Source organism: Miscanthus floridulus, chromosome 6 (assembly GCF_019320115.1).
Source record: "Miscanthus floridulus cultivar M001 chromosome 6, ASM1932011v1, whole genome shotgun sequence".
Classification (NCBI taxonomy): domain Eukaryota; kingdom Viridiplantae; phylum Streptophyta; class Magnoliopsida; order Poales; family Poaceae; genus Miscanthus; species Miscanthus floridulus.
In genome coordinates this window covers 81,019,455-81,042,524 of record NC_089585.1, presented here as the reverse complement: position 1 = coordinate 81,042,524, position 23,070 = coordinate 81,019,455, and the positions used below count along the sequence as shown (strand labels likewise).

The 23,070-nt window shown below is 44.6% G+C and overlaps 2 protein-coding genes and 1 pseudogene across 2 annotated transcripts; 1 reads left to right on the top strand and 2 right to left on the bottom strand.

Annotated features, from left to right (window-relative positions):
• Nucleotides 1–1,537: 1,537 nt before the first annotated feature.
• Nucleotides 1,538–12,230, bottom strand: LOC136460748 (probable calcium-binding protein CML12). The gene is made up of 2 exons (XM_066460330.1): nt 11,154–12,230; nt 1,538–1,822 (listed from the first exon to the last, which is right to left on the bottom strand). The coding sequence occupies exons 1-2, from the start codon at nt 11,715–11,717 to the stop codon at nt 1,538–1,540; spliced, it is 849 nt and encodes a 282-aa protein (XP_066316427.1). The 5' UTR covers nt 11,718–12,230.
• Nucleotides 12,231–13,058: 828 nt separating this feature from the next.
• On the bottom strand, nt 13,059–17,246 carry LOC136458467 (uncharacterized). Its single transcript, XM_066458405.1, has 9 exons — nt 16,873–17,246; nt 15,442–15,556; nt 15,216–15,322; nt 14,728–14,853; nt 14,504–14,624; nt 14,329–14,413; nt 14,098–14,211; nt 13,965–14,004; nt 13,059–13,571 (listed from the first exon to the last, which is right to left on the bottom strand). Exons 1-9 carry the CDS (start codon nt 17,074–17,076, stop codon nt 13,419–13,421), a joined length of 1,065 nt encoding a protein of 354 aa, XP_066314502.1. The 5' UTR covers nt 17,077–17,246; the 3' UTR covers nt 13,059–13,418.
• A 3,211-nt stretch (nt 17,247–20,457) lies between these two features.
• Nucleotides 20,458–22,044, top strand: LOC136460747 (probable inorganic phosphate transporter 1-3; annotated as a pseudogene).
• Nucleotides 22,045–23,070: the final 1,026 nt, after the last annotated feature.

Below are 23,070 nucleotides of genomic sequence, written 5' to 3'. Positions count from 1 at the left end.
CTGGTGTTCACCATTTGTAGATACATCATATAAGTCTCATATGTCCAAAATATATAACCTTTAAGAGATAATGGCCTAATGAGACTAGGAATCAGAAGACCAAAGATAATATATATATAGGGTATACAAGAAGATAAATGTTCTGAACTTTTCCAGGCGAGTTGGACAGATAGCAGTGCAGTAAAATAAGCATATCTCACTCTCTGTTTATCATCTGAATGCGAATTTTACCTTTATGGAAAGCTTATGAAATTCTCTACAACTTTAATTTAGAACACATTCTCAGATTCTGATGTTTAATCAGGCAAAAACAGATGACAAGCAGTACTGCTCTAGATTTCTAACAACACAAAAACATCAACTTACAACGGTTGTATCACAATTCATAACAGGTATTGAGGTGATTCTAGATCCAAAAGAAAGATGCAGAAGTCTACTTATCTCCATAAAATTTTTATGACCATTGAACATCCAGAACATGAGATATGAACTAATAAAGGTGGACTGCTCAAAATAATATAGAACAGACAGCAAGATAAAAAGAACCCAACTATTTATTCATATCATCCTTAAGCCTTAATCTTAAACTAAATGACTGTGGACATGCCCACAAATCACCACAATCATGACAAAAATCCAAATCAAACATTATCCCTCATGACAAACATCCAACCACTCAAGTGACAATTGTTCAACCATTGAAAAGAAAAGAAATTAAACACACTCTCGCACATCTATGCGTGTTTATTACATATTTGTGGGAATTCCTCATATGGGTCGATGTTGGTGCTGGTGTTGGGGTCTCCATGGCCTCCTCTATTCTTTGGGGGTGATTCAGCAAGAATACTTGGCGTCTCCACATCAGGACCACCTTGTTGTTGCTTCAACGTAGCATTCTCAAGGGCAAGCTATAGGTATGCCTTCCCCATGACATCTAGCTCATCCAAGATTTGATCCAAGTCATTGTTGGTCTAGGGTCAAGCTCACCAGGGTAGGCCTAAGCCTATGGTTCTCCTCCCCAAGTGGTGCGGCGATGTTGCAGGTGGACTGGCCGCTCCGATAGTGGGGAAGATAACGATCCTTCTCCCATGCAATGTTGGATGGCGACTGCACGTGTGAGCTGTGCAGTGATAGCATGGAGGATGTAGCGCACCCGACTCCCTTCACGGATGTACACCTCCGTCTCCTAGAAGCTAGTGTAGTCGGGGTGGGTCTAATGCTCCGTTTGGTACTGCATGGTGCACCTGGTGTGGTAGCGGCATACAAGGGAGAGAAGCTTTGGGTGATAGTAGGCATCACCCTACAAATCATAGTGGATCTCCATTGTCCACCCCTTAGCCAGCAGTGCGGCATGGTAGTCATCACCATTACCTCCACCATCTCCTCCATCTCCGTCACCATCACCACCATCATCTCCATCGTCATCACCATCATCTACACCATCTCCATCATCACCACCATCATTGCCCCCATCATCAGAATCAGAGTTGTCAAAAGCATCACCATCATTAGGATCACCAGCTCCATCCTGATCCCCCTATTCATCTTCCTCCATGGGCTCCTCCTCATATTCTTCTATCTCTACAGGCTCCTCATAAATGGGTCCCTCTTGAGTATCCTCATCCATAGGTTCATCCTCCATCTTGTCCTCTAGAGGTTCCTCCATGGGCACCTCCATAGGCGGTTCCTCCTGGGGCTCCTCCGCCATGTTCCTCAATGCCTCAACTAGGTGTGGAGGAACGCGCTTGCCAAGCATGAACCTCGTCCTCCTTGTTGGCATCACAATGGTACACTTGCGGGCTATCAACTTGGTGCGGGCCATCTATAAGATTAAAAAGGTTGAGTATTAGAATAAGATAATTTTTGCAACAGATCATAGACATAATATAAGCAAAAAAATTATAGTAAATTAAAGGTAGCAAAATAAAGATAATGTGATCCTAAAAACATCCATTTCTAACTAGGTTGATCATCCTACAGTCAGTTATAGCTTTGATACCAATTTGTCGCACCCAATTTTGCATAGCAAAACCAAGTGCTCATATATGTGCGCCTAGGATGTCCAAACACACATATAATCTCAAATTGCAATAATATCAAAGTAAAGTACTTTATTACATCAGCATATTTCATCACATAGTTATCATAAGTCTTGCTCATCGGCAACAATATTACATAGAGTGGAAGACTAAGACCAACACTGCCATAGGGACTCTATAGTTTTTTCAATTTTAGTAAAATCATCGTCATATAACAGGTCATGAACGCATAAGTAACTAGTGGCCAAAGGAAGAGGTTAATAGCAAACTAAATGGGTGCTTATGCTTCCTAGGTACATATATTACAACCAAATGAAGTGTGGATGCACCTAGAACAAAAAAAGTAAGATACACGCCACTAAAATTGGAAACATGGGTATACTAAATGGACAAGCAAGTATTAGAAGGGACCAATAAATGGATAAGTACAAAAATAGACAAATTACACATGAAATTAGTAGGGACGAGCAGACAAGGAGGAGCACAAATCCTGGAACCTTCAGAGCTAATGTAGCCCCTTTGACACGCTGCATCCCCAAGGATGAAAGCAACTGAGCCCCTTTGGAGCTATTCATCACACCGACTGTTGTAGGGATCTAAGAGAAGGAAGGCATCAAATTTAGGGGATCCTAGGGGAACCCTAAGGAAGAGAAGGAAAAAGCTAAAATCCATCCCGAAAACAATAACAAAACTAGATCAGAAGAAGTAAAAAGATCGTGTATAGGTAGCTAGGGTTTCGACGAGTAGAGAAGCACACGCTCCCTTGGTGGGCGGAGGCGTTGAGGAGCACATGTGGAGAATGAGGGAGATGGAGGGGGCTGTCGGGCCACACCTGCGCTAGAGCGCCACCCGTGGGGGTGCCGTCGCCTCACACCCGCCACCACCTCAGGAGGGAGAGAGAGAAGAAGGGGAGGGAGGAACGGAGGTGAGAGGTAGGTGGGGTGTCACACCCAATTTTGCATAGCAAAACCAAGTGCTCATATATGTGCGCCCAGGATGTCCAAACACACATATAATCTCAAATTGCAATAATACCAAAGTAAAGTACTTTATTACATCACATATTTCATCACATAGTTATCATAAGTCTTGCTCATCGACAATATTATTACATAGAGTGGAAGACTAAGCCCAACACGCACGTGCGTGGATGCAGGAGCAGAGCAAGCCTTCACCTAGGCCGATGATGCACCGAGCTAGGGCCATGGTGCGCACGCGTGTAGTGAATAGAAGGCACGTGGGAGTGGGCCACCGAGCAGGCCGCGCTGTCAGGCCGCATGCGTGAATCAGGTGGGAACGAAGGGAGGCACGGGGCTAGGCCGCCCATGGCCTAAGGCCGATTCCAGACGCAGGAAAAAAAAGAAAAGAAGGTGGGCTGGCTTTGCTATTGGGCTAGAAAGAGAGAGTGGGAGAAAAGGAAAAGAAAAACCTTTTTCTGGTTTTTGCAAACTTGCTCCAAATTCAAACTAGATTTGAATTCAAAGCCACTCAACTCTAACCTTACACTCAGACAAAAACCAAAATGTCTCGGCATGAATGCAACAATCATTTTACTAAATCTTATAGTAAATTTTACTTAGTCAAAAATTATTATTTGAACCTAGTTTAAAATCCATAAAAATTAATTAAATGCTCAAATTTAATTACTAATTTATAATAATTTTAGGGTGTTACACGGGGAAGGGAGGTATCATGGAAGAAGCAGAAAGGCTAAAAATACACAAAATAGAATAGGTACAAAGAGACACAAAAAATCGAAGCTACCAACTGACCATTGCCTCAGTGGTCATGGAATAGGCAGAAACAGGTGCATGAAATAGAATCAGCACTATTTGTCATAATTAACCATCTCCACGGTTATCATTGAGCAGGTACATGGAGACGGGAAAATAAAACCAACATTGGTCACGATCACCTGCCTCAGTCATCAATGTAACCAATTGACCACTGTTTCAGCTGTGATGGAAGAAGCAGAAAGGCTCCAAAATACACGAAATAGAATAGGTAGAAAGAGATGAAAAAAATCGAAGCAACCAACTGACCATTGCCTTAGTGCTCATGGAAGAGGTAGAAAGAGGTGCAAAAAATAGAATCAGCATTGGTCATGGTCACTGTGTCAGCTATCAACATAGCATTGGAGATGTAAAAGGAACCATCGAAAAAACAGAACCAAACAGAACCAACCAAGTGACCATCGACTCTAGTTATCATTGAGCAGGTAGAAAGTGATAGGAAAAATAAAATCAACTGACCTCATGATCACCACCTCAGTTATGAACACAGTAGAGAGACATGAAAGGAAGAATCATCATAGCTCATGAGCATTGCCTCAGTTATCTAGAAAAAGAAAGAGGTGTAAATTGTGGAATGATAGCCCTATGATCACTGCATCAAACATTAAACATTTATTGTGTATTCATCACTAGCACGACCCTATTCCCTCAAATTAATCTAACAACAAGAGGAAAGTGTACTCATCATTCGACATTACCAAAATCATGACCACTGCAGTGCACTAAGAAATGAAACAAATATGGTTGTAATGGTGATGTCCTTAGATATATGCCACAAAATCATAAGCACTGCAGTGAACTAATAAACAAAACAAATATCATTGCCATGGTCATGTCCTCAGATATATGCCATATAATCTTGAGCACTACAGTGCCTTAAGAAATCAAACAAATATCATTGACATGGTGATATCGTCATATATATGGCACAATACCTAGTAGTCTCAAGATCCAGCCGAACCGAGCAGGTGACACGATACGCAATACAAAAAAATCTGCTGTAAGGCAGTAACCATCTAGATTGGTAAGAGAAAAGTGAGAGAAACAATAGATGGATTGCCTCCAAATAGTCCTACTGCACTCCTTCAACCAATAGTCATCAGTGAAGTATAGTCTTTGGATCGAAGCATAGATTACAGACTACAACTTAAAAATTTAAAGTATAGGACAGTGGCATATCAATCAATTTGGTATTTGGCCGCAACCATCATTTCTCAATCTCGCATGGACCTACTTTGTAGTTGTATCCATTATCGTTCACTATTTGAAGAATGTTTAAATTTGCAATCTCATAAACAACCTTAAGCAAATACTCTGCAATGGTTTCCCTAGTTTTTTCAATTTTAGTAAAATCATCATCATATAATAGGTCATGAACGCATAAGTAACTGGTGGTCAAAGGAAGAGGTCGATGGCAAACTAACCGGGTGCTTATGCTTCCTAGGTACATATATTACAACCAAATGAAGTGTTGATGTACCTGGAACAAAAAAAGTAAGATACACATCAATAAAATCAGAAACATTGGTGTACTAAATGGACAAGCAAGTATCAGAAGGGACCAATAAACGGATAAGTTCAAAAATAGACAAAATATGCACGAAATTAGCAGAGACGAGCAGACAAGGAGGAGCACGGATCCTAAAACCTCCAGAGCTGACACAACCCCTTCGACACGCTGCGTCCCCAAGGTCAGAAGCAACGGAGCCCCTCGGGAGCTGCTCATCACACCAACTGCTGCACGGATCTGAGAGAAGGAAGGTATCCAATTTGGGGATCCTAGGGGAACCCTAAGGAAGAGAAGGAAAAAGCTAAAATCAATCCTAAAAATAATAACAAAACCAGATGAGAAGAAGTAACAAGAACGTGTATAGGTAGCTAGGGTTTCATCGAGCAGAGAAGCACACTGCTCCCCGGCGGGAGGAGGCGTTGAGGAGCCCAGTGTGGAGAATGAGGGAGAGGGAGGGGGCTGCCGAGCCACACCCGCGCTAGAGCGCCGCCCACGGGGGCGCCGTCGCCTCGCTGCTCGACACCACCTTAGGAGGGAGAGAGAGAGTAAGGGGAGGGAGGAATGGAGGTGAGAGGCAGGTGGGGAAGGGAGGTATCATGGAAGAAGCAGAAAAGCTAAAAAATACACAAAATAGAATAGGTACAAAGAGACGCAAAAAATCGAAGCTACCAACTGACCATTGCCTCAGTAGTCATGGAATAGGCAGAAACAGGTGCATGAAATAGAATCAGCAGCTATTTGTCATAATTAACCATCTCCACGGTTATCATTGAGCAGGTACATGGAGACGGGAAAATAAAACCAACATTGGTCACGATCACCGCCTCAGTCATCAATGTAACCAATTGACCACTGTTTCAGCTGTGATGGAAGAAGCAGAAAGGCTCCAAAATACACGAAATAGAATAGGTAGAAAGAGATGAAAAAAATCGAAGCAACCAACTGACCATTGCCTTAGTGCTCATGGAAGAGGTAGAAAGAGGTGCAAAAAATAGAATCAGTATTGGTCATGGTCACTGTGTCAGCTATCAACATAGCTTGGAGATGTAAAAGGAACCATCGAAAAAAACAGAACCAAAACAGAACCAACCAAGTGACCATCGACTCTAGTTATCATTGAGCAGGTAGAAAGCGATAGGAAAAATAAAATCAACTGACCTCATGATCACCACCTCAGTTATGAACACAGTAGAGAGACATGAAAGGAAGAATCATCATAGCTCATGAGCATTGCCTCAGTTATCTAGAAAAAGAAAGAGGTGTAAATTGTGGAACGATAGCCCATGATCACTGCATCAAACATTAAACATTTATTGTGTATTCATCATAGCACGACCCTATTCCCTCAAATTAATCTAACAACAAGAGGAAAGTGTACTCATCATTCGACATTACCAAAATCATGACCACTGTAGTGCACTAAGAAATGAAACAAATATGGTTGTAATGGTGATGTCCTTATATATATGCCACAAAATCATAAGCACTGCAGTGAACTAATAAACAAAACAAATATCATTGCCATGGTCATATCCTCAGATATATGCCATATAATCTTGAGCACTACAGTGCCTTAAGAAATCGAACACATATCATTGACATGGTGATATCGTCAGATATGTGACACAATACCTAGTAGTCTCAAGATCCAGCCAAACCGAGCAGGTGACACGATACACAATACAAAAAAAATCTATCGTAAGGCAGTAACCTTCTAGATTGGTAAGAGGAAAGTGGGAGAGCAATAGATGGATTGCCTCAAAATTGTCCTGCTGCACTCCTTCAACCAATAGTCATTAGTGCAGTATAGTCTTTGGATCGAAGCATAGATTACAGACTACAACTTAAAAATTTAAAGTATAGGACAGTGGCATATCAATCAATTCGGTATTTGGCCGCAACCATCATTTCTCAATCTCGCATGGACGTACTTTGTAGTTGTATGCATTATCGTTCACTATTTGAAGAATGTTTAAATTTGCAATCTCATAAACTAGCCTTAAGCAAATACTCTGCAATGGTTTCCACAATTTTTTCAATTTTAGTAAAATCATCATCATATAACAAGTCATGAACGCATAAGTAACTGGTGGCCAAAGGAAGAGGTCGATAGCAAACTAAACGGGTGCTTATGCTTCCTAGGTACATATATTACAACCAAATGAAGTGTGGATGCACCTGGAACAAAAAAAAAGTAAGATACACGTCACTAAAATCAGGAAACATGGGTGTACTAAATGGACAAGCAAGTATCAAAAGGGACCAATAAACGGATAAGTATGAAAATAGACAACATACGCACGAAATTAGCAGGGACGAGCAGACAAGGAGGAGCATAGATCCTAGGAACCTCCGGAGTTGACGCAGCCCCTTTGACACGCTGCATCCCCAAGGTCGGAAGCAATGGAGCCCCTCTGGAGCTATTCATCACACCTACTGCTGCAGGGATCTGAGAGAAGGAAGGCATCAAATTTGGGGATCCTAGGGGAACCCTAAGGAAGAGAAGGAAAAAGCTAAAATCAATCCCGAAAACAATAACAAAATCAGATCAGAAGAAGTAACAAGAACGTGTATAGGTAGCTAAGGTTTCGTCGAGTAGAGAAGCACACACTCCCTGGCAGGGAGGAGGCATTGAGGAGCCATGTGCAGGAGAACGAGGGAGAGGGGGGGCTGCCGGGCCACACCCACGCTGGAGCACCGCCCGCGGGGGCGCCGTTGCCTCGCGCCTGCCACCACCTCAGAAGGGGGAGAGAGAGGAAGGGGAGGGAGGCACTGGAGGTGAGAGGCAAGGTGAGGAAGGGAGGAATGGAGGAGGAGGAGGAGCATGAGGAGGAGGGTGGGTGGCCGCCGAGCCTTGGCCACGGTAGCCACCATTGCCCCTGCCTGCGTTAGGGAGAGATGGGGAGAGCGAGAGAAACAACAAAGAGGGGAGAGGAGGGGTTGAGAATCTGGATAGAGAAGCGGAAGCTAGGGTATATATTTGCTTCTCTAGATTCGGAGGAGAAGCAAAGGAGAAGCGGGAGAAGCCAAGGAGAAGCGTGGCGCGAGAAGCCGCTTTCGACAGAATCCACTCCAAACAATCTAGGCCGCATGATCGAAGATCTGATGGCCGAAAAAATTAGAGATGACGTGGATGGTGGTTCTATGGAGAAGCCCTACGGGCCATCTAGGGTGCTATACTATATATATATATATATTAGAGTGGATTTTCTTACACAGGTGTTTTCTACCCCTGGGGAGATAGCTGTATACCTCGTAGATCTTCGTCACGGGTTCATCCGAAAGGTTGGATGATACCCATGAACTTCTCCAGCAGCCTGTGCACGTAGCCCTCTCTCTTCCTGTATACTCGGTATCTCTCAAGTCGTGCCCAACTCTAACATGCTGAACTGAAATAAGACAACCTGCTTGGCATGGAGCTGCTGCTATGTCCCTGACAAAAGGTGGGGCTCAACTTGCACATAAACTCCACTCTTACCTCTCTCACCTCTCAAGTTATTTTCACTTTCAGCGTTCAACAAAATACTGCATGCACCTAAATATAGGTGTTTTTAGTTTTTCTATGATATTTTGCACGTAAACTCCACTCTTACCTCTCTCTCCTCTCAAGTTAGTTTTTCTATGCATTACCTCTGCATGCTACCCGTGACTTCCTGCACGTGGCAGTTCAGGGGATCTGCACCCAAAACGGAGTTGCTTGTTGGGAATTTTCGGGAATTTCTGGTTTTCCAAATGCTCGTCTTCCTTGCTGTACAGAATGGACCAGTCACGATGTCCAGATTTTTCTTGCGATAGTAAACTGGCGAAGGCCAATGAGTAAAAACGTAATCTTAGTTTTTTTATGCATCATTAAAAAAAATCATTTGCTGACCCAGGGGCTATGCATATGGGCTTTGTCCAGTGCTTGCTATAGTTTGTTCAGACTGGGTTGATTTTAACACCAGTCCTGCTCAATTCACTTTTCTCATTGAGACTTAATATCTTTCCAAAGCTCTAAATATTTGAGTTTTGCCCAGCATATTGAAGAGTTCTCTAATTCCATTAGCGCGAATGGCTAATCATGTTTGAGGCTTTGAATTGTGCTTTGATCTTTTTTATGCTGGAATGATATTTGAGCCTTTGCACAACAGTCTAGACAAACAATTACATGGAGATGGAATGAAATACAAGAGCACATATGATTCTGTTGAGATTATTTGCAGCCACATTGCAACAGTGAACACAGGAAGATGAAATAAGCCATGGGATATCATCTGTGTATAGTTTCATTTATTTGAACAGGTTGGTCAAATAGATTATGTTATCTGGTATCAATCTTTAATACTTCTGGAGCATGTCAGTGAAGAAAGGTCTTTTTATAATTTCTAGTGTAGTCTAGGCCTTGTTTGGTATAGTTTATCTAGGAAGCACTTGCCAGATAAGCTATATATAAATAGAGTAAAAGCGGCGGCATAAGCTGGTCTGATCTAACTTGTGCTTTTTAGTACAAATGGGAGCGATGGGAATAAACGTGGCCAGAATAAGCCGTAGAAAAATGTGCGCCCTGTTCGCTTGGGCTTGTTTGGCTTATAAGCCGTACTTTTTCAGCCAACGAACAGTATTTTTCTCTCACACCAAATCAGCCAATAATACTTTCAGCCATGGCTTATCAGCCAAGTAAGCTCAAACGAACAGGGCGGTGGTGTTTGGCTATTGACTTCAGTTTATTTTGATCGTAAGCAGCTTATAAACTATACCAAACAGGTCCGTACCTTCGGTCAATTCATTGTTTAGTGACGTAGGAGTAACTTGTAGTAGTTGATCAAACGCTGTCGAGTTACTTGACATAGTTCTATTATAGTTACTCGACATAGTTCTATTATAGCAGTTTCCCGGGGTGTGATCGGTGACGTGCCTTGCGTTTGAGTCAATTGCGTCCCTCTGAAGTCTGAATCGTTCAGATATATGTGAGGCAACGTGATGGAAGGCATGTATGATTATGAATCTATCATTGCGAATTTCAATACTACCCAAGTTTTCCGAGTGTGGGAGATCTGGAGATGTAAAGGGGGTGATGATGTAAAGCGGGGTGATGCGTGAACCGCTAGCCGAAAAGTTCAGGGGCAGACGACAGAACCGCTAGCGAAAAGTTCCGTTGGATGAAAGATAATCTGATATCGACACGCCTTTCCGTCATCTTTTAAAAAGACACGCCTTTCCGTCTCCAAGAACTTAGTTTTAAGATCTTTATTAGGGCACATTAGTAGTGGAGGTAAATTGCCTAGATGTCCCTAAGAATTGATGTCTTTGGTTTCATTTGTCACGTAACTAGAGGGACACATGGCTCGTTCCTGTCTTTGGTTTCATTTGTCACGTAATTAAAGGAACGCACTGGCACATTCGTATAAAGACAGGGTGTTTGGATTCGATGACTAAAATTTAGGAGGTGTCATGTGAGGGTATCGCATGAGGTGTTTGGATACTAATAAAAAAATAAATTACAAATTCCGTCGGTACTCCACAAGACAAATTTATTAAGCCTAATTAATCCGTCATTAGCACATGTTTACTATAGCACTCATTGTCAAATCATGAACTAATTAGGCTTAAAAGATTCATCTCGCAAATTAGTTGTAAGCTGTGCAATTAGTTTTATAATTAGTCTATATTTAATACTCTATACATGTGTCATCGAATGAACAGCGACTAAAGTTTAGTTGGAGAAACCAACCGCCTTTGAATTAATGTCTTTTGTTTCATTTGTCACGTAACTAAAGGTACGCATTGGCTCGTTCCTGTCTTTGGTTTCATTTGTCAGGTAACTAAAGGTACGCATTGGAAATAGCTCTGCGTTGCCAAACGCCAACTCCGCTCTAACAAAAAAAAAGTGGAGCTGACGGCCAATGACATGTTTTCAATTTTTTGAGTTTTGTATCTCCACGGCGGGGCGGCGGGGCCCAGGAGCAGCGGCGCGAGGGAGGAGGCGAGCTCGTCGAACTCCACGGTGCCGTTGCCGTCGGCGTCCATGGCGGCGATGAGCGCGTGGATCTCGTCCCCGGCGGCGGGGCGGAGGCCCAGGGAGCGGAGGAGCGCCGCCAGCTCCAGCTTGGTGAGGCTCCCGTCGCCGTCGAGGTCGAAGCGGAGGAAGAGCTCCGGCAGCTGGCGCACCTGCTCGTCGCGGAGCCGCGCGCGCGCGCCGGGCGCCGGGGCGGGGGAGGGGTCCCTGCCCTTGCCGGCCCCGGCCCCGGCGCCGCCGGGGAGGGGCATGGACGCCGAGCGCTTCGTCCGGGCGGTGGTGGTGGACATGGTCGCGGTCGCTGGCAGAACGGGTTGCGCTGCTGCGGTCGCGCTGCCTTCTCGGACGTGGTCTTCGGGGCGGGGGCTCTGCGTCTGCATGCCGTCCCGTGGCGAGGCGACAAAGGGATAGGGCCCGTTCGCTCGGCTGAAACAGCCGAAACACTGACTAATTTATCGTTACAGAAAAGAGTCCGTCTATCAACAACTATATGTTTTATGTAGTTTCAACATATGAATTTTTTTATATCATAGAATTAAGATCCAACAACATACATCCTCCTTTTACCTCTAGTTTTTTTCTACCTCCAGACAATTATAAATCACAAGATCACAGCCACAAATTCACAGATCACATGAAACAATTTTTTTCTGCGTAGAAACAAGAGGACAAATCGCGGAGCGAGGTGGTGCTGGACTGCCTCAACGACGTCTCGCGCACGCTTCTGCAGGCCGATGTCCGCTTCGAGACGGTCCGGGCCATGTAGGCCAGCATCAGGAGCGCCGTCAGCCTCCAGTCCCTCGCCGCCCGCGCCATCAAGCATGCGGTCGTCGACGAGCTGCGCAGATGCTGAGAGAGTGAGAGAGAGAAAATTTATGTGTTTTTTTATGCTAAAACACATGTGTGTTGTATAGCATTTCTGTTGAGAAAAACGATGTTCCGGTTAGCTGAAATCAGGACCATGATCACCGGGTCCTCTGCTTTCCGTTGAGGTTTGGTTTGGACGATGTGGCTCTGGCGTAGCTTGTGCAGTTGGTATATTGTTTGCTTCGTTTCTGGCTTCTCAACAGCTGCGGCCTGCGGTTGCGCTCGAATTGGGTGGGTGTTTTCTCCGTGGAGTTAGCGTGACTCGTCTCGAACCGTGATCGTTCTTCTATCCACGGTTTTTTTTGGTAACTAACGAAACTAAAGTGCAAGGTAACTTTTTACATTTCCAAATTAAATATGCTCTGTCATCGGTTAGAATTCCACAAGTTGGCATGATCTTAGAACTTGGCACGACATAATTCATCCTGGTGAAACTAGGACAACCAAGGACCTTCTAAATAGCCATTTAGCAGCCTATTCGGTTGAGGCTGAAACGATCGTGGATTATTACTGCTGACTGGTTTGGTGGGAAAGAAAAATATTATTCTGGCTAAAAATTTACGATCGTTTACGACCAAACGAACAGGCCGTAGAATTTTTGCTACACAGGTGGTACGTACAGGTAGGAAAAGAAAAACTGCATCCAGACGATACCTCGTGTGCTAACGTGCCAGGACTCGGTCAGTGTAGCCTATCAATATGGTTTACGGTAAGACATTTATCATCCATAATAACAAACGGCAGAAAAGTTCTCAACGCCTCCACTGGCCACTGTCGTAACCGTAATAGCTGTACAATCAGCATGGCCTCAGAATAGAGAATACCGACGACCACATGCTCTACCGAGCAAAATAAAAGAGACAAGGGCAGCAATTTATTACTTCAAGAATCGATAGTTCCACTCGCATTTCATTGTTCACCATCCTATTGACTGCAGCAAGCATCCTTATGAATTATATGTGCTACCACTGAATGTCTGAAACTGTATCCCGTCAAATCGTGAGAGAATTCGTTCAAGAGCTACTGCTCATCGTAAGAAAAGATACGGTGTTATGCCTTCAGTAGCTCGGTCAGACATGAACTAAGAATACAACCGTGTACAGGAACAGAACGCAGTGGAAGCACGTCTTCTAAAGAAAATTGAGGGGCGGAGCTCACTGTAGCTGTGTAGGCAAATTTTCGCTGTAGTGATGATACCTGGGATCCATGCTTTCCTACCTCTGCCACCATCTCTGAACTGCCGAAATAGGTGTGTTGAGGAATGGCGCGTAGCGGTAAATGTATGGGTTTACAGCCCGGCCTATTCTTGCCCACACGCTCTGGTGGTAACCAGATGTCACAGGAGAATGGTACATCAACTTCAACAGCTGCACAGAAGAAATGTCCGAAAAGGTTAGCCAGCCAGTGAAGTTGTAGCTGAACGGCTAATAGGTTCTATCAGTCAAAAAGTCCAGAGTCAGCAATGAGTACAATGCATGAGATGTCATTTAAATTACTATCCGATTGGTTATGCTAGATATCAACAATTCATTTCGTATGACAGGTTAACAAAACTGGTACACACGAATAACTACTCAGTTATCAGAAGTTTGAAGTGAAGAAGTGTTGCTGCATTTTGAGATGCTGGTAGACACGGATAACTATTCAGTTCTCAGAAGTTTGAAGTGCAAAAGTAATGCTGCATTGGGAGATGGCTGTGGCCGTGCGGGGACGAAATGAGGAGAAAAGGAAAACTACTTGTTCAGAGCAGTATAACTCACATGAAAATACATAAATGTCTGAATTATATTGCGTCTCGACCTGCATCAGCAAAAGGACAGAAGCATACGATGTAAGCTCACATACAAGAAACCTTTTACAAATACTAGTTCTTCACGACGTAAATGCACGCACGAGAAAAGTGAGATGATCATGAGAAACCCCAGGGTGATTTCAGCATTCGAACAAAGTAGGCTGAGTGTAGTGTTGTTTGTCTCTACCCATAGGCAAGGGTCCTCTAAGTACTTCCTGAACAAGAGAAAGTAAGAAATCACTAACCACCTGGTGCTCATAATGGCAGAAATTGGGTCATCTACCATGTGCACAAGTACAATAAAACATATAACCGATTTTGAATTTACATACCTGTATAAAGAAGAGTGCGTAAAATTACGCCTTAGGAATCGAGCAACATGATCAAGCGCCCAGCAAAGCACAGGAAGTAGAGCAACTATAACCAAAACAAAAATGAATATCTTAGAACAGATGATATATTCACCAAACATTTGATATAGTGGACAAAATCAGAAGTTCAGCTTACTCTTAAAGTGCACATTAGATGTGAACATCATAAGAGAGAACATCAAGTGAACAAAGTCCTTGGCTACAATAATAGATTGCAGCCAGGACTGAATTGCAGGCATATTCCATGCTCTTGGTTTCTACAAGTAGAACAAAATTTGTAACCACCATAAAATGGAACATTTTAATAACAGTAAAAAATAAAGGTGCATTATCCATTCATTCAGAATAACAGGCACTTACCCCATAAGTGCTATATAAAGAATATGCAGACGAGCATATTGTTCCTAGCAATGAAAGTCTGTATGCTTTACTTGAGATATGGTTGGGTAGAACTGGGAGTATTCCAAGACTAGCTACAACTAGTATCTGCGAAATCATAATTCAAGAAACCATAGGTCAGTCCAACATTTAAAAATATCAACCAAGCCATAGTGGTGTTAAGAACAAGAGAAACAGAAGGACAGTTATAAAAAATCGCTGATAAATCCATGATCTAGTGATCAGGTGATCTGCCAGAATATATCAAAATCAGCAGAGAAAAAAATGACATGCTCACGTATGCTGTTAGCAGTCAGCAAATATGTGATCTATAAAGACAACTCTTAAGAATCAAAATGGTAAAAAGGTGAAAGGAGTGAAATGACTAGGTGAAAGTAACATTCAACACAATAAATGGTAGCCCCTGCTCACAGCTACTTGGTAATACATAGGAGGTAGTCACTCCATACCCAGGCATTGATAGAAAAATGTATTGTCCGTCTGTCTAGCCGTAATGAATTTGCAGTCCTCTCTGCTGATGGCTGTTGGGAAGCCCCAGTTGATCTCGTGCTAGAGCCTGCACGAGATCAACTTTAAATCTTAGATGGATGCGACATAAGAGAATAGTGGTAGGTCCCCACCAATTAATTCAAACTGTAATTCCATAGTAGGCTCTCAAGTATAAATTCATAATACCTGAGTCACGAGATCTGACATTCTCACCAGACGGTGTAGCTGAAGACCTTGCTGCTGGTCTGCTAGACTGAATTGAAGTCATGGAGGACATTGGCTCAACAACCAAAGCAGGATCCTGACATGTAAAGGAAGGAATTAAAGTATTTTTAAAAACCTGGCGTTGATTCTTTTGCCTGGTTATCATATCACCTTGAAAAGATCAAGCACAAGCAGCAATGTTTTGTAACATTAAAAACTGATTTAACTATACAGAAGCTATTATATGCAGAAGAAGGGGGTATAAATTGAAACATTAGAAAGGATAATGCTGACTGAAACAATGACAAAACATGATTAATCATGAGCAAAAAGAGAAAAGTTATATGGCATATTACTCTGTGCAGTCCAAGGAAACAAAATGGTTGCATCAATGATTGGCAGATATGAGCATCTAGCAATGTTAAACATGATTCCATGAGCACTGAAGATGAAAAGGGGAAAACTTAACAGAACAAAGTCAGAGCTCTTTGTTGTGTCCTTAATTGTGAAAATCCAAAAGGTAGCAAGAATTCCAAACACAGTACACACCCATGTCCTTGCAAAGAGAGTGAAGATGTAACAGGTTCAATATATAACTTCTTCAGCGTTTTGTATTGGTTTGGATCAACACAAGCAGCCATGCAGAATTACTTTTATAGCCCCAAACAACAAATTCAGCCTCCTGTTGTCTGTGCTACCTAAACTGAATGCCCTGCTGAACCACCCTCCAATTCCTCATGGATAACTCCCACACAAAAAGCATATTCGCACCAGATTTACACATGAGAAAACATTTAAGCCTAAATACTGGCAGGCAAAACCATAGCGAAAATGAGACTTTGAGGAAAACGGCAATATCACAGCACCTCAAAGCGAATTTGATCTTATGAGACAAAAAAGGTACACTAGAGTAGTACAGAAATGGAAGCTAGACTGATAGTGCTAGTTCTCCAATTCCTCATGGATAACTCCCACACAAAAAGCATATCCGCACCAAATGTACGCATGTGAAGACATTAAGTATTGGCAGAACCATAGCAAAATATGAGAATATGAGTGCAATATCACAGCCCCCCGTACCAAATTTGATATTATGAGACAAAAGGTACATTAGAGTAGTACAGTAATGCAAGGTAGACGGGTGAGACGGCTAGTGCTTTTGTTCCTTTGCCAAGACAATCCACTAGTACTACCCTAAAGAGACAATTCCTTTCCATTGTCTAAAGACGTTTTTAACAGAAGCGCACTGACCCTTTCGTGGAACGAATAATTCTTCCGGCACAAGTGCAGAGCATAAAGTCAGACGGATCGAGCTAAATGCAGCATGAGGCGCATCCAATCCAATTGACTCGAGAGACGCATCCAATCTGGCAACGACAACACGCGGAGGTTTAGGGAGGTGGGGGGGCTCACGATGTATCGCTGGTAGAACTTGCGCTTGAAGTGGTCGACGACGTCGGGGCGGGACGCGAGGTGGGGCGGCACGAGGACGTTGGACCAGTACCCGGCCCACCGCGCATCGTTCTCGTAGTCGTACGCCGCAGCGGCGATCCGCTTCAGCCGCTGCGGATCTCCGCCGGCCCTGCTCCCTCCGGCGCTCGCGTCCGCCTCGCCCATCGCCGCTCGCACGCCGGGATCCTCCCGCCTGCCCTCGACGCGATCCTGGGTTCGCGTCGCGGTTCGCCTTTTCGATTCGAAGCGAGAACCGAGAGACCGAGACAGAGGGATGAGTGAAGAATTTTCAGCGGATGGGGAGATTTTTCTTTTCCCCTGCTTGCAGTTGCAGAGTGGGACCTACCTAGAGTGCCTGGAAGTTGTTGGCAGTTGGAAAATTCTAAACTTCTAGAGTGGTGGGCCAGTTGCTCATGAAACAAAAATGCTTCATCCGTTCATATGGTATTTCTGCCATCCTGGTTTTCTATATATGTCCAAATGATGAACAAACATTTACTTATAATTCAAAATTAACCATCTCTTGTAAGAAAATAACCATCCCTTGTAAGAAATAGATTTACGGTTGTGGTAAATTGGTAAAGTGGAAATGAAAGACTTGAGTTATACCTATCATTCCTTTTAGGCCCCATTTGTAACGGGAAATGTTCCTATCTCTTACGTTCTTCTCGTAAAAATAAATTGATTTATGTAAAATTTCTATATGATTCCTGTGAAATCTTCCAATTCCAAAGAGACCCTTAGTGGGTTTGGCAACTATTTGCGGGGTTATATGATTGTGTAGAAATAAGTTATGTTCAACATAACTACAACTCATTCATTCTTATGAGTCGTTTACAAGGGGGGCCAGGCGGGTCGGGGGAGGGGGGATGGTAACTGATCCGACATTGATCATAGCTATTTAAAGAGGAATAATGTCATTTGCTAAACATCTAGGTGCTTGAAGTCTTCGAATAGTTTGGTTGGCGTAAACGATAGGACATAGGGCTTTAGTCTTTCTTTTTAGTGTTGTGTTGTTATCCTTTTATATCACCATTTGGTGGAGAAGAGGGTCTCAAATGGTAAAGCTATATACAAATTAAACACATATGGTTATGATGATTTGATTTGTCGACATTCTTTTTGTTTGTTTGTATGGTTGGATCAAAACAGGGGGCGGATCTAGCACCGGGGTAGGTTGGGCTCGAGCCCCGCTACCGCTACTCGAAGCATGGAGCCCCTCCTACAAATTATTATCCATGGAAGCTTAAAAAGGAAGGGCTAGATATGAAAGATAATGAAAGAAGCCCATCCTAACCTGTTTGTCTAGATCTGCCATAAAAAAAGTTACATAAAAGTTGCATCAATCTTGTTTCCCACCATAAATCGTCATTATATTTCATATTCTCTTGGTTCTAAATTATAGGTTGCTCTGGCTTTCCTAGATACATAACTTTTACTACACATCTAAATATATATAGATGCATAATAAAAGCTATGTATCTTTAAAAAAACAACTTATAATTTAGAATGAAAGAACTATTTTTTATTCGCATTTACAGAATAACCAATCAGTTGGGTTTGACTATCGAAATCAACCTTGCAGACAATCAACTATGAAACACAAATCAACCGGTCACTCCCTTTTTTTATGATTCAAATTGCTGCAAAACCAAATTATCAAGAATGTGAATTTACTTATTTAGCTTGGATGTCCTCCTAAGAATAACTACAATTTAGGTAACTATTCGGCTTGGGGACAGGACACAGGAGCAATAGTGAATTAAATATCTCTTTTGGCCTTGTTCGTTTCTCTTATAATCTGTCTTTTTCAACTTATTTTTTCAGCTAGAACAATATTTTTCTCTCACAACAAATAAGTCGGAATAATATTTTGACTTATTTTTTCAGCGAAGCAAACGGACCTCGGTATAATTCCTTCTTTCTTTCAGCATACAGCCACACATAGATGGCCGGGCCATACTGAAGCTTTGCCAGCGGAAATGATCTTCCAGGCCACGACACGGCGGCGAGCCGCGCGGTGCGCTCGTGTCGACGTCAACGGCGAGGTCATGCTACGTCGGTCGCCGGTTCGGTTGAGAGGACCGAGGCTTACCCAACACACACGTCGTACGTATGGCCACATTAGGAACTGCCAGCTCGACACGATGATTTCCAACGCACACTTGCGACTATCCACACACACACGCGCTAACCATGTTACTATGAGTGACCAATGTCCCGGCCACTAATTTTACTTTTCAAATTTATAAATTTGTTCTGCCGAAAAGAAAAACCTAATTATTCAACTTCCGATCAATGTTTTAAATAGCGGGCTAAGTTATTTAGCGGTATATCTCTAAAACAGCTAATAGCGGAGCTATATTGGGCTATAGCGTGATATAGCGGCTAAATTATACATAACACAAATAGCGGCATCCTGCCTCAAAAAGCTATAGCGGATTATAGCGGCAGCTACCATGAAAGATTTAAAACTATACTTCCAATTAGAAAAGGCACCTTCTTGCACTTTGTACCATTGACACAACACGTGGGGTGGACCTCGCCCACGTGCAGCTCACGGTAGCCCGAGCAGAGCTTGCCTGTGCGCATCTCGTGCTCCACCTGCCTAGCTCATCGTGGCTGGAGCAGAACTCGCCCGCGCGTAGCTCGTGACGCCCGGGATGGAACTCGTCCACATACCCGCACAATGTGGAGATCTGTCGTGGCTTTCTCCACCGGAGCGGCGAGCTCTGCACCAGTAAACTCAACAAACCGACGAGCCTCCATTATCCCAAGCAGCAAAGAAATGTTGTGTTAAAATCATATGTTGCAAGTATATATTTCAAGTGTTTCAGAGTATGTTGTAAGTGTTTTATATGGATGTTGGAAAAGTAGATCAGGATGTTGCACATGTTGCAATGGTTGTACATGTATGTTGCAAGCATCTTTTCCAAATGTTTTATCTGTTTTTTCAGACGTATGTTGCAAGTGTGTTTATTTGGATGTTACATATGTTTCACACATATCTTGCAAGTGTTTTGTCTCAGTATTATATATGTTTTGCAATGGCTTTTTCAAGTGTTTTCATGTGTTTTTGGCAAATATTTCAGACGCATGTTTCAAGTATTTCATCTATCTTCAGACGCATGTTACAATGTTTCATCTCGATGTTTCAAAAGTAGATCGGGTGCTGCTGGATACTCACATGCCTGCCTGCTACAGCTGTTGGGGCACGTTGACCGAGCGCATACATCAGGGTACGAGAAGCCAAGGGGGCGCAAGCGGTCCCCGCGTGGGGTTAGGCGGTGCGGTCGATGTTCGGACAGCAAGGGCCCGCGTGGCCGCACAAAACGGAGTGCAGGCGCGGGCGTCCGGACGTGGGCGCACTAGCACTACCGCAAACTTTACTTTTCGAATTTATAAATTTGTTCTTCCGAAAAAGAAAACCTGATTATTCAACTTTCAATTAGGAAGGGCACCTTCTTGCACTTTGTACCATTGACTTTGACTCATTTCACGGCCCGACACAACGGAGGAAGGTCACGACACGGCGGTCGTCCATCCATGGCGCGCCGCACGCACCAGCTCAACGTCCTGGCGGCACTGGACCGGGCCAAGACGCAGCGGTACCACCTCGCCGCCGCCGCGTTTGCAGGCACGGGTCTCCTCGACGGGGCCTACAACCTATTCTCAATCGTGTTCGTCAGCAGGCTCATCGGCCACGTCTACTACGCCGATGCCGCCAGCGCCAGCCCCGGGGAACGTCCACGTCCTAGCAAGCTGCCCTCCGACGTTGCGGCAGCGCTCAACGGCGCCGTGTGCTGCGGCACGTTTGTCGGCCATCTCGCGTTCGGCTGGCTCGGCGACAGGATTGGCCGCCGGCGCACCTACGGCTTAGCTCTGGTGCTCATGGCCGCGTGCTCCGCGGCGCTGGACTCTCTTTTGGCCGCACGGCGAAGGTCGTCCTGGCGACGCTATGCTTCTTCCGCTTCTGGCTCGGTGTAAGCGTCGGTGGCGCCTACCCACTGAGCGCGGCCATCGTTGCGGAGAACGCCAACAAGCGCACCCGCGGTGCCTTCGTCGCCGCCATCCACGCCATGCAAGGTGTCGGCATCCTCCTCGACTGTACCGTCGAGCTCGTCCTGTCCTCCTTCTTGCCGGAGGCCGACTACATGTGGCGTGCCATCCTCATGGTCGGCGCGTTGCCGGCCGCCCTCAGCTTCTACCTGCGCATGAAGCTGCCGGAGACCGCTCGGTACACGGCGCTCGTCGACCGGGACCCGAACCTTGCGGCGGCCGACATGTCGCGGGTGCTGCGCTCAAGCATCCAAGAACAGGAGCTCAGCGTCTCCGTTGGCGACGTCGACGACGAGTGCGGCCTCTTCTCCTTGCAGTTGTTGAAGACCCATGGCCTCCACCTGCTAGCCACCTCGAGCGCGTGGTTCCTCCTCGACCTGTCCTACTACAGCCAGAACATTCTCCAGCAGGACCTGTTCGGCAGACGGCAGGTTTGGGTGGGTCTCCTCTCCCATTCCCCGGCAGCGACCATGGCCGCCGTCCAAGAAGTCTCCTGCCTCGCCCGCGCTCTGGCGCTCATCACGATTTGCGGCGCCATTCCGGGGAGCATTTTGTCGATCGCCCTAATCGACGTCCTCGGGCGGCGCCGCCTCCAGGTCGCCGGCTTCTTGATGGTGACGCTTTCCATGCTTGCCCTCGTCGCGTCATACAACCACTGGACGTCGCCCATCGCCGGCTTCGTGGTGCTCTATAACGTGGCCTTCTTCGACGACAGTGTTGGTCGATCCCGGCACCACGACGTTCGTCACGCCGGTAGAGCTCTTCCCGGAGCGGCTTCGGTGCACCTGCCACGGCATCGCCGCGTCGCCGGGGCGGGCTGGCATGGTTCTTACTGCGTTCGGGTTTTTGCCCATGAAGGGCGCTGACAGGCGACAGCAAGTATGCGGCGAGCAATGGCCCCCAAAACGAGCTATTCGTCCTGGGCGGCACCAATTTCCTGGGCATGCTGATGACCCCCTGTTCGTCCCAGAGACGAGGGGTGCATCACTTGAGGTGCTATCCATGGAAGTTGTCTACGAAGCCTTGACGTTGCCGCGTAGTACTACTACAATTAAGCTTGTGATGGGCTATTGAAAGTTAGAAATTATAAATATTTTGTGGAAGATAGATTATTACTATTACTTTTAATCATAACCTTTTTCTAATATAATTTTTATGTTACTTTGCAAGACAACTTATCATGATATTTTAAATCCAACTTTTGTTCACAACTGTTAGGTCAGTGGAAGGTTTCATCGGAGTTTCATAGACATTAAATATACTAATGCGGTACAGTATTAATGAAGAGAGATGATAAGAATTTTATAAAAATAGAGATAAAACTCTTCTGCACTATTTCAAAAATAGGATGTCTTAAAACTGAGACTGAACTCTTATTGAGACTGGTCTCAGCACCTACAGCGTAGTGAAAAACGATGTTTCGTTTTCTCTCTCTCCTGAAGGATAGATTTTACCACCGTGATTGTTGATGCTCGGTTGAAATATTCTAGCATCGAGGCTTCTATAGTCATGGATGCTCCAGGCAAAGAAGTGCATAAACTATTTATTGGTGTTTTGTAAACCGAACTATAGTAAATTTATATGATTATTGCGCTGGTCTAGAAAGACGATGGTAGCATCCAAAAGACACGAAGATTTATATTGATTTAGGCCGGAGCCCAACGTCCAGTCTTAGAGATGATCGAGTGCGTGTTCCTCGCTTGAATGCTCTAAAGTTCTTACAATAATGGTGCAAGAATGGTGGAAGAGGTTGGAGAGCTAGAGCTAGGAGATGGACTGCCTGAAGGAAAGCTCCAGGAGCCCTACTACTATGGAGAATGAGTAAAATGGTAGATGATGTCTGAAGATAACGCCCAGACTACCCTTATATAGAGTTCGGGGCCAGTGCTTGTACAAAGCAGTAGGTTCTCCTGACCGAAGGGTCGTGAGCCTGAGGGAGGCCCTAGCTAACTTGGCTTGCAAGCTACGACGTCTTGTGGTGCACGTCCGGACGTGGTTGTCATCACTATCCTATGGCCACGCTGCGGCATGGTGCGGCGTGGTGCCACTACCGAAATGCCTAGGTTTGTCGTGTGTCCACGACACACGACGAAGGCTAAA

What these genes read in the sequence shown, in the direction of transcription:
- LOC136460748 (XM_066460330.1), bottom strand. Translation starts at nt 11,717, where the DNA reads ATGCAGACGCAGAGCCCCCGCCCCGAAGACCACGTCCGAGAAGGCAGC. An exon ending in CGCAGAGCTATTTCCAATGC is followed by an intron (nt 1,823 to 11,153) that starts GTACCTTTAGTT and finishes TTAATCTTATAG; the next exon opens with ATGGCCCGCACCAAGTTGAT.
- LOC136458467 (XM_066458405.1), bottom strand. Translation starts at nt 17,076, where the DNA reads ATGGGCGAGGCGGACGCGAGCGCCGGAGGGAGCAGGGCCGGCGGAGAT. An exon ending in TGTCAGATCTCGTGACTCAG is followed by an intron (nt 15,323 to 15,441) that starts GTATTATGAATT and finishes GATCTCGTGCAG; the next exon opens with GCTCTAGCACGAGATCAACT. An exon ending in CTTTATATAGCACTTATGGG is followed by an intron (nt 14,625 to 14,727) that starts GTAAGTGCCTGT and finishes TTCTACTTGTAG; the next exon opens with AAACCAAGAGCATGGAATAT.